This window comes from Schistocerca nitens, chromosome 1 (assembly GCF_023898315.1).
Source record: "Schistocerca nitens isolate TAMUIC-IGC-003100 chromosome 1, iqSchNite1.1, whole genome shotgun sequence".
NCBI lineage: Eukaryota > Metazoa > Arthropoda > Insecta > Orthoptera > Acrididae > Schistocerca > Schistocerca nitens.
The window spans coordinates 88,302,969-88,315,181 of record NC_064614.1 but is presented as its reverse complement, the minus strand read 5'-3'; the positions used below and the strand labels follow the sequence as shown (position 1 = coordinate 88,315,181).

General features: G+C 36.8%; 1 protein-coding gene across 3 annotated transcripts in view; it reads left to right on the top strand.

Annotated features, from left to right (window-relative positions):
* LOC126241393 (scoloptoxin SSD14-like) overlaps window positions 1–12,213 on the top strand; it is a 483,336-nt gene that overhangs the window by 447,298 nt on the left and 23,825 nt on the right. For all 3 annotated transcript variants that reach the window (XM_049948003.1, XM_049948004.1, XM_049948002.1), the window contains 2 exons: window positions 10,058–10,289; window positions 10,375–10,565. In XM_049948003.1, coding sequence (XP_049803960.1) covers window positions 10,058–10,289; window positions 10,375–10,565 — 423 coding nt within the window. The remainder of the gene's footprint in view (window positions 1–10,057; window positions 10,290–10,374; window positions 10,566–12,213) is intronic.

Below are 12,213 nucleotides of genomic sequence, written 5' to 3'. Positions count from 1 at the left end.
TGTAGCTAGACAGTTTTCTTTGAAATAATTTCCAGTCATGGACCAATCAGAGGATAGTAATTTATTACAGATTTTAGAGAGCTAACTCTGGTAGGTGGACTGCTTTCACCAGCCTGTGTCTTGGAACACCAGTTTTCATTTGGCATCTAGGGCTGTGCTGATGGGTGTGTCTTCTTATGTGCAGTTCTTTTACATTTAGTTTAAGTATAATAATGAGACATATTTGTAAATCCATTTGATAGCTGAGTGTTTTAAAGTGCCCGCTCCAGAGCCCAAGGAGGTGCTTCTGGCCCTAGTTTGAGTCCATCGTGCAGGTTGATGATGGGAGGCCAGTATGCCAGACAGCCTGGATGTAGCTATTAGGCAGTTTTCCACATCCCAACTCAGATACGAGATGTGCAAAAAGTTTGTAAAATGATGTGACATTTGACTGTCTGATTATACTAGATGCAGAAAGGAGAAGGAAATGGATTCCTACCCAAGGGGGCTGGCGGTAGCTTTAAAATGCCTTTGGGAGTGATGGTGACCCCATGTAATAATAGCGTATATAAAGGTATGGTTTGTTTTCTAAGAAACTGGAATATACCGTACAAATCCTAACCCAGTGTTGGTTGGATAAACGGCAAAAGAAAGGAAGGAAGGAATGAGAGATATATATACAGAAGTACAACTGTGAGTATCTTAAGTTTTCTTGTATGAGTTAAAATCCTAGGTCAAAATCACAAAAGAATATCTTTATTCATAGCTAGTTTCAGATCTGATGGGCCATCTTCAGACCTAAAATACAGAAAATGTATAAAAGATGTGAACAATAACAAAATATATTTAATAATTGAAGTTCCATTATACAGGGTGAGTCACTAACTATTGCCATCTATAATAATTCTGAAAGTACGATAGGAGCTGAAAAGTTTGTGGGACAAAAGTTGCTTGGGACAATGGGGGCCATAATATGACATTGGTTTCTTGTTGCTAGGTGGGATCGCCTTTTTTTTGAGAAGATGGGATGCTATAGTTTGATACTTATTTTCTGACAGCGGCTATCAAGATGAATCCAATGATGTGTAAAAGTAAGGTCTTTGAAAGTCAACAAAGGAACAAAGGTGACATGAACATCCATTTACAGAAGGTATTCGAACTGATGACCATTGTTATCAATGCAGTGCTGCAATCTTCTTCTTATGTATTGAGTGGTATTCCTTATCACATTGACACTTATCGAAGCACATGCTCTGACAATTCTCTCACGCATATCTTTAGATATAGTTGGAATGTCTTAATAAACAATGTCTTTTACGAATCCCCCCCACAAAAAATCCAAAGGCATCTCAAGTGTGGTGAATGAGCTGGCCACGACACATCTCCTCTGCATCCAATCCAAAGATCTGGGAATTGTCTCTGCAACTCATTTCTAACCGTCAGCGAAAAATGTGCCAGACACCCATCGTGTTGATACCGCATTCTGTTCCTTGTTCCTAAAGGTATTTCTTCCAATAACAGACCTAATATTTCTTGCAGGAATATGCTGTACTTCCTACCATTAAAATTCCTTTGATGAAATAGGAGCCTATAATTCTGTCCTCCAGAATCGCACACCATACATTAACCGACCATGGTTTTTGGCATGCAGCTTGCTGCAGCCAACATAGATTTTCAGTTGTCCAATAATGCATGTTATGCAAATTAACATTTCTATGCTTTGTGAATGTAGCCTCATAAGTAAATAAAATGAAATTAATAAATGTGTTGTCCCTCTGAATCTGAAGTTCAGCCCATCGGCAGAATTCAGTGCAATGCATACAATCTGTACCAATTAATTCTTGGTGGAGACTGATAGGGTAAGGATGATATTTACGGTGATGCAGAACATGAACACCTCTACTCTGGCTCGTGCTCGATTCCCTTGGGATTTGACGTGAACTAACATAAGGATCTCGAACCACAGTGGCAAGAGTACCAATTTCTGTTTCCTCATTAGTAACTTTCCTTTGCCGGATATGTTTCCAATCCATTAAAGATACAATTGTTCTCAATTCATCATACACATATTTAAATGTATGATATGTAGCGTGAGTACATTTAGGATATCTTTCAGCATATAATTCTCTAGCTGTCACTGAATTTCATTGGCTTTCTCCATAAATGAGACGCATATCGACTTGTTCTTTGAAGGAATACATCATCCACATTCAGTTGATTCAATGATATTAGTCTTACCATTCCTGTTAGTGGTGTACTGCAAAACCATCAAATGGTGTTTACATGTCAATGGCACATTAGATGGATACGCTGTATTTGGCGAATATTTAGTATTTGCATGATACACGACAGAGAACTGTCAGATCATGTGCTTTGATAAGTGCCAAAGTGATTAGGAATACCACTCAGTCCAAGATAAGAAGATTGCAGCACTGCATTGATACCAATGATTATCATTTTGAACACCTTCTGTAAAAGGATGCTCAGCCACCTTTGTGACCTTCATTCACCTTCAAAGACCTTACTGTTACACATCATTGGATTCATCTCAATGGCCATTATCAGAAAATAAGTACCAAACTATAGCATCTCATTTTAAAAAAAAGTTGACCTTCATATCTCTGAAGCAACCCCACCTAGCAACAAAAAACCAATGTCATATTATGGCCCCCATTGTCCCATGCAACATTTGTCCCACAAACTTTTCAGCTACTATCATACTTTCAGAGTTATTCTAGTTGGCAATAGTTAGTGACTCACCCTGTATGATTCCTATCAATATAAAATTATTATTTTGTTCAGTGTATATCACCCACCAAGCTTTGTACATTGTCATAACTTGTTGAGCTGGATTTCTCTTATTATACTGAAAGATCTTATGGGCATGTATATACTGGAAAATATGTAAGATCATGACAAAAATAGAGCTGTACAAAAAGTATATTTGGTAAGTGGTATAAAACTATTATGTTATCTAAAGTAAAAGGTTGTCATTGTTTACAAAAATTTCTGATGTTGCCCGTTTATCAGTTTTAGATCCCATGCTCATACTGCCATACCTGTGTGTTTATATGAACAATTGACAGCAGGGGTCTTGACTGAACCTCGGTCTCAACATCATAACCATAGACCCATGCCTCGTCACCAGTTATGGATTCTCTTAAGGAACACCTCATTTTCATTTGTGCTATCCAAAAGCTCTTCACAGATTGCAAGGCAAAGGTCTTTCTGATCATGAGCCATGGGATGAACTTCATGGCAATACAATGCATTACAAGATTCTGTGTCAGGATTTCATGACATGATCCAACTGAAATGTTATATTCTTCTGCAATCTCTTGGACAGTCAGTTTTTAGTTGGCATACACAATTTTGTTGACATTCCTGAAATGAGCATTGTCGGTAGATGCCAAAGGGCGTCCTGAACGAGGGTCATCTCTGCATTCCATCCAGCCATTTTTAAACCATGTGAACCATTTATAACACTGGGTACAGCCTAAGCATTCGTCACTGTAGGCATCCTGCATCATTTGATGTGTCTCTGTAAAGGTTTTCGAGTGTCATATGAAATGTTATGCAGACGTGTTGCACCACTAACTTTGTCATCTCAAAATTGCAAACTGTGTGACACAGCGTTCTACTCAATGCATACTCAACAATAACTAACAGACATACAACAATGAAACTTCCAGCAGTTGCATATTAAACACAGGTGTGTGCAGGGATGCCAACAACATTTTGCTCCAATACACCATTGGCACAAGATTACAAATGCTCCGGAATTTCTGAACAGACCTGGTATTTGGTTTAATATCTGGGTGCTAAAACTTTAATGAATAATAAAGAACTTTACATGAGTTTAGCACAATTATATTCCGAATTTCAGTTGTCATGATTTTTTATGTAACCATGATGCTACATATAAAGCATCTCTCTGACAACCCTAGTACTTCCAAGATACATCTTGTTTACATCCACTTAATGGACTATGTAACTGTCACCCCTGTCAATCACTTGTATTAACAAAGTGTGGAAATAAGTACACTGGATCTATAAATTTCAAAATGATGGAGCACAGCAATCAGTCATCATTTTCTTTCAGGTTTTATTAAAGCAAATCTAGATTTCAGCTAGTGCCTAGCCATTATTCATATTCTATTTCATTGTTTCAATACATGAACTCATATGTCAATCCCCTGTTGTTTGGACTTTTGTTACAGTTCTTGAATGAACCCAAACAATGGAAAATCCAGGATGGAATGTAACAATATTGTGAAAAGGAAAGTTGCTATTCATCATATAACGGAGATGTTGAGTCGCAGATAGGCACAACAAAAAGACTGTCACAAGTCACTGAGTGTGGCCTCAGTTGCCTCAGTTTGCAGTCATGTGTGTGAGTTATGTTTGTGTGAGTGTTTATGTGTGTATTATCATCTAATTCTGACATAGGCCTTACTCGCCAAAAGCTATTATTTGTGACAATCTTTTTGTTGCACCTATCTGCGACTCAGCATCTCTGCTGTATGGTGAGTAGCAACTTTTCTTTTCACCATATTCTTGAATGAACTGTGACAGAAGCCCAAACCAAAGGGGACTGATATATGAGGACATGTACTGAAACTATGAAATAGTGCACTGGTAATGGCTAGGCACTAGCCAAAATCTATATTTGCTTTAATAAAACCTGAATGAAAAGGGCAACTGATTGCTGTGCTCCATCATTTTGAAAGTCATATCACAGTTGAGACATATCGTTGAGTGCATCCACATTCCTAAAGGAAGGTACCTAAATGAGGATCTATAAATGATAAATGGCCAATATTAGAAATTGTTTTAACCAATGACAACATTCTACTTTATGTTAAGATATTCATTTTTATACCACTTACCAAATATACTTTTGTGCATGTTTATTTTTTGTCACAATCTATTATATTTTCCATTTTGTACATGCCTTCAAGATACTTTAATTTAAGAGCAGTTCAGTTCAACAGGTTACAGCAATGTGTAAGGCCTGGATGCTGGTATGCACTGAACACTTCATGATCCTTTAATTTAATAAGAACAATTCAGCTCAACAGGTTATGATGATGTGTAAAGCCTGGAGGCTGGTACACACTGAACAAAACAATAATTTTATATTGGCATGTATCATATAATGGATATTAAATTATTAACTGTATCTTGTTGTTTAGCTCTTATATGCTTTTTTCTGTATTTTTTATCCAAAGATGTCTCACCAATGAGCTGGAACTAGTTACCAACAAAGATATTTTTGTGATCTTGGCTTAGGATATTTTATCCATACATTTCAACATAACAGATCACTTGTCTCTCTATTTGACAGTGTCAGATAACAACAAAAACCATAAGTTTTCCAAACAGAGGTTGACAGTGATCTCTTTAGCCAGCCCTACACGTTTCCTTTATGATATATATATTAAATTTTCTATATGTTGCTTGTACAAGGGTTGGAACTTTAATAGTGGCAACTATTTATTATTTACAGCTCGTACAAAATATATACATGTTTCAAAGATTTTCTGACCTTCAAAGTAGTCAGCAGCATTGTGTATAACCTGTTGTCAGTGATGTGGAAGTCGCAGAATGCTCTTGGCAATGCCAGTTGTGTTGACAGTTCGAGCAGTGCGTTCTATTGCCCAACAAATTTGTAGCAGTTCTGAAGCAAATGCCATGATGTGTTTCCTTCAGTTTATAAATCAAGTTGAACTCACGAGGGCTTAAGTCAGGGGAGTGCAGTAGGTGGTATAGCACTTAGCAGCCCCAGCAGTCAAACAAATCAGTAACAGCTTGCACTGTATGTGCTTGAGCATTGTCCTGCAAAATGATGGTCCGTTCCTGCAGAAAGTGTCATCACTTCTGTCTCTATGCTGTTCATTTTTGGAACACAACATATGACCATGACAGAAGTGATGACATTTTCTGCAGGACTGGACCATTGTTTTGCAGGACAATGCTCAAGCACGTACAGTGCAAGCTGTCACTGATTTGTTTGACTACTGGGGCTGCTAAGTGCTATACCACCTACTGCACGCCCCTGACTTAAACACTTGTAAGTTCAACTCGATTTATAAACTGAAGGAAACACATCACGGCATTTGCTTCAGAACTGCTACAAATTTGTCGGGCAATAGACCATGCCACTTGAACTGTCAACACAACTGGCACTGCTAAGAGTATCCTATGACTGTCACATCGCTGGCAGTGGGTTATACAAAATGCTGCTGACTACTTTCAAGGTCAGTAAAACTTTGAAACATGTATCTATTTTGTACGATATAAATAGTTGCCACTATTTAAGTTCCAACCCTCGTATGTGAAGTGTGTTCCCATTCCAGCAGTCCATAAAAAATAAGAGACTGGAACAGTCCAAAATATCCCCTTCTAAAGACAGCTTGTTACTGGGCTTGGTTTAAATGCAGTGTCTTTTCCATGTGGTTGATGATGATTTTAGAAAGTACATTGTGCATTATGGAAGAGGGATGATATGTCTGTAGCTTTTATGCATCCTCTGTCTCATTTTGTTTGAAAATTACAGTATAATTCCCATTCTTAGGGAATGTCTTCCTCTGCAGAATTTCTGTATATAATTTTGCAGGTTCATTTATTATTAATTTTCATCACCTTTAATGATTTCTATTGAGAAACACCATCTCCAGGTCCCTTTTCTTTCTCTTTGTACCTTGAATAGTTTTTATTTCCTTGTGCCTTGAATGGATTTTGTGTTTCACTAGTTGTTACTTCCACTATGAATTTTCTGTGATTCTAATTCATCTCTTGATTCTCTGTACTGTTAGTCTCCCACTGCTGAAATGTAATGGCTACCAACATACTCTTTTCTCAATTGTTTTTTGTATCAGATTTGCATTGTACCTTCATAAAGCCTCTGGAAGGTTTTTCTCAATTGTTTACTTTAGTTTAGTATACTTTGTCTTTCTTTTCTTCTCTTTTACTTGAAACTCTTGCCATTCCATCTCTGGTTTCATCCGTTAACAAGATACATTGCATGGATGTAGTCAATTACAATATAATTTCTTATATTTAATTTGTTTCAAAAACTTTGATAATAAATACAAATATTTTATATCAGTATATATAAATAATATTACTTTTCCATATTCAGATATTCTTCAACGTTATAAAAACTATGTGCTAGTAAAAATTGTTTAAGGTCTACCTTAAATTTATGAAATTCTTTAATTTTGTTTATTGTAGCAGGCAAAGCAGTAAAAAGTATTTTGGGCTGGTAGTTTACCCTTTTTTGGTAGAGCGCTCCTTTGTGGATGTCTCTGTGAAAATCATCTCTGTTCCTTGTTTCATGGTTATGAAACTGATTATTTAATGTTGAAAATTCCTGGTGAGTTTTCAGAAAGCAAACACATTCTTAGATGTATAAGTTAGGAAGAGACATTTTTTAAATTCGTTAAATATTTTCCTGCATGACACTCTACTGGGAACCCCTTTCATTATTCTAATGGCCCTTTTTTGAAGTTTGAAAGCTTGTTTTGGCATACCTGTATTTCCCCAGAAGATCACACCATATCTAAGCAAACTGTTCATACAAGCATAATAGACACACAGCAGTGGTTCAGTGTTGCAACATTCCTGAAGCATTCTTAGCACATAACAGTATTTACTTAGTTATTTACTCAAAACTTCTAGATGCTTTTCCCCTCTCAAGGGCTCATCCACCCATATACCTAGGAATTTTGTGTGAAGTGTATGAATGCTTAATCATTCCTTTTAAGGGGATGCTGTTGTCAAATCATCCATGTTTACTAATCAGCAAGCATAACAAAACAGGAATCTTTGTCTTTTATATAAAAGGATGTAGTAGGTCACATGAAGACTTGTAAACTCATTATATCTTAATCAAAAAGCCTCAGTTAAAGTGAGAGGAGAAAGTACAACCTGGATTGGACAAGGAAAAGGAGCAGGACAAGGATGCTGTCCATCACCTACCCTTTCCAACATCTACTTGGAAAATATGATTGACCAGTGCTCATTAAATGACAAAGGAGTAGAAATTGGAGGAAGAAGAGTAAGTGTGTTTGAGGTTTGCTGATGACATGGCCCTTCTAGCCACAGGGGAAAAAGAATTACAGGATTTAGTGGACACCATTGAAGCTAATTAAAAAATTATGGAATGAAAACTAACAAAAAGAAAACAAAAGTATTGGCACTAGGAGGAAATAAAGAAATAAAAATTATGCTGAATGGAGAAATATTAGAACAGGTGCTAAATTTTAAGTATCTTGGAAGCAGGATAGACACCAACTGGAAGTGCACCACAGAAATTAAAACAAGGATAGCAATGGCAAAAGAGGCATTTTATAAGAAAAGGAGAATTTCTGCAGCAATCTGGACAGGGAACTGAGGAAAAGACTCATAAAATGTTTTGTGTGGAGTGTTCTTATGTATGGTGCTGAAACATGGACTTTGAGGAAGAAAGACAGAGAAAATCTGGATGCTTTTGAGATGTGGACATGGCAGAGGATGGAAAGAATAAGTTGGAAGGACATAGTAAAAACTGAAGAGGTACTGAGAAGAGTGGGAGGGAAAAGACAGTTACTAGATGTAATAAAAAGAACAAAAAGAAATTGGATTGGGCATATATTAAGAAAGAATGGTAGACTGTTAAAAACAGTTTTAGAAGGGTATGTAGAAGGGAAAAGGAAGCAAGGAAAGAAAAGCTTTCAGATACAGCAGCCTTAAGAAGGAAGCAATGGATCACAGAAAATGGAGAGGCAAAGCCTCTGCTAATATTGCAGAAAACTGATGATGATCAGTTCACATAATAATTCTTATTGATTTATGTCATGTGCACTCTTTGCTTCCAACCTCCCAAGTTAGGTGAGAGCACTAAATGCATTGCTTCCTGGGCTCGGGCATGAGCACCGTCCCCGAATCGAATCCGCCCAGCGGATTAACGACGATGGCCGGTGTGCCGACCAGCCTGGTTGTAGTTTTTAGGTGGTTTTCCACATCCTACTAGGTGAATACCAAGCTGGTCCCCATGTCCTGCCTCAGTTACACAGCTTGCGGACATCTGAACACATTCGCACTTTTCCATGGATTATGCTAATCGCAGACAGTTGGGGTACACTAATTCCGTCCTGGGGGATATGGGGTGGCGGCAGGAAGAGCATCTGGCCACCCGTTAAACTAACCTTGCCAAATCCAATTAACCATGCTGACCCTGCGTAACTGCGGGAATACGGCACAAACGATAGACAGACTCTTTGCTGCCAAATGTCACTCCTAGTGGATGCACTGTGAGAATCAATAATGCAGATGACTGAATTCAGTAAGAAGTATAATATGAAGTGCTACATCCTTTTATATAAATGACAAACATTCCTGTCTTATTATGCACGAAATGTGTAAACATGCTTGACAGAAAGACAGTATCCTCTTATAAGGAACAATTATGCAATGAGACACGTCATAATGAGCTTGATATTGGCTGATAGGCTGAAATTGCAACTTGAATAAAAACATCTAATAACAGCAGAGGCAGAAAAATTACTCATTTCTAAAAAAATAAATAAATAAATAAATAATAAAATAAAATAAGAGCATGAAATTGGAGGGGAGGAGTGGCTAATTGCTAACAGATATCAAGTCTGTTCTATTCTTTCATAAACATACTTGGATATCAGAACAGGAAACCTCTGTGTATCAGTTCAAGAGCTCGGAGTCCACCAGTGTGAGATGACCCAATGAGTGAATCTGTTTGGAAGTATGGAGTTAACCAAAGTATTTTTGTGGCCTATCCTGCATCTGTACTTCATTCTCTTGGCTATCAGATTTCTTTATCACTCCTCCCACTTTTTGTTTATTGATCTGGACCTGCAGTCTGATTTTCACTTCTTTTATAGTTTTAATTTTGGTTTTTCATATTCAGAATAGGAAGTTTATGGTTTTCATATGAAACCCAAATAAATTGTTACTAGCATAATTTATTTTTGTTAATTTTTAACCAATCACAGCAAGATAAGTGATTTAAAAGGTCTATTTCAATTATTTTACTAATAATTTCTTCCCTTGTTCTTAGGGTTGTTTGGGAGCCTCCAGTTTCTGCTAAAATGGGTGGTAACATTACACTATATACATCTCCCCTACCTGGATCAGGACCTTTGCTTGTATTTATGCTGAATATCTTGGATGGTTATATACCTACCTCTGATGAGATCACAACATATCAGCGTATCACAGAAGCTTTGAAATATGGGTATGGCAGAAGGACAGAATTAGGTGATCCTTATTTTAATGAGAGTGTTTTAGAGGTTGGTGCTTGACTAAAAGTTTGCTATTACATTGTGGCAACTCTGATAACATTTTCATTGCAATCACTTTTTTCTTTATTCACAGATTGTTAAAAACTTAACATCAAGAAGTTATGCAGAAAGTATACGTGCACAAATAACTGATACTGAAACATACAGTGACCCGGAACACTATGGAGCTGTGTTGAGTCAGCCTGATGATCATGGGACAGCACATATTTCAGTCATTGCACCTAATGGAGATGCTGTCTCTGTCACAAGTACCATCAATTTAATGTACGTAATAAGGTTTTTGAAAAGTTCAAGTTCCTTAAAATGTGAAAAATTATTTTAATGACAATATTATGAAAAGGATAGATAGCTACTCACCATTAGGTGGTAATGCTGTGTCACAGACAGGCACAACAGAAAGACTGCTAAACAAGGAAGCTTTCGGCCAGACTTGAATTTGGCAGTGGCAGGCAGACAGTGGTCAAGTGTGAGAGTTGCATTTGTGTAAATGTGTGTGTGTGTGTGTGTGTGTGTGTGTGTGTGTGTGTGTGTGAGTAAGTGTGAGTGGATAGGTGGGTGGATGCGTTTTTTCTAAGGAAGAAGAAGGCATTTTAACCAAAAGCTTACTTCTTTGGCAGTCTTTTTCTTGTGTCTGTCTGCGACTCATCATTCCACTATATTTTTTTGTATGTCCATCCTTATGATTGGAGGCCTGAGGGACTTCGGCCGTTCAGTTGTATAATAAAATGGAACACCTACAGCCATCCTTATGATGCCATTATATGTGTACCAGTTTCAGTGCTTCAGTGCACCATTTTCAGGCCTTAGCTGACACTGAGTGGGTTAACACCATCTGTATACACAATGTATCAGTGGCCAACATCTATAACTGGTTGTGACAAAGCAAGCTGGGAATAATTTTAATTCCCCTCTTGTTTTCGCATCTGCCTCCTTAAATTTGTTTTGTTACTTTTAACTATTTAACATTAACATATGCAAATATAATCTGTATTTTCATAAAAGAAAAAGGTTGGCCCTCAGTTTCAAAGAATATAACACCAGATCTAATTTTGTGCTTAGTTTTATATATGTAATTGATTTTCTAATTTATTTTTACTATGCCTAGTTAGTATTTTTCATTATGGGGTGAAATCAGCAATTGTTTCATAACTTAAATTCTATTGTTTACATATAAACAAATATAAATTCTGTAATAACTGTAAACATTTGGAAGATGAAATGGTAGTAATCTCAAAGTACCTATTTTGCTCTAGTCAGAAACATGTTACCAAAGCCAGCTCTTCATTTATTCCAAAGTAATTAACTGTTTTGTCAAAAGTGTTGTTTATATAACTATAGTTGTTAATTTCATGATTTAAACAAATAACTTGACCTAACTTTTGTAGTAGAAGAAACTGTTAAAGAGGCACAACTTTTCTATGCATTCGGTTAATTTAATGAGTTAAATTTAACTTTGAACAATGTGTAGTTTCAGTACCAATTATTGTGATGATATATAAGGGCCCAATTTTTGGTCACGAGACAGTCAGTTCAAGGCCGAGTTTCAGACGAGTAACCTGTGCTGGTTAGAACAACAACAATGCTTCAAATTAACTGTGGAATAAGTGTTGAACAATTAGGCCAGGTGTAAAAACAGTGACAATGTCTGCTGCATATGTACCTGATTATTCTTCAAGAACTGTGAACTTTGTGGTTAGGTTTTACTGCCCGTAGATGTTCAACAAGAAACTGTTGTAGCAGTATGAGGAGTTTTGCCTGCAAATTATTATTAAAGGTTATGGAAAATTTAACCAATAGTGCATTGGTCATACACATATAACTGTGTATTATTAGGAGGTTGTGTAAAGTGAAAATTAAAGTACTGTAAAACGTAACTGTGCATCTATCGGCTGCATCATTTAAAGTAGTCATT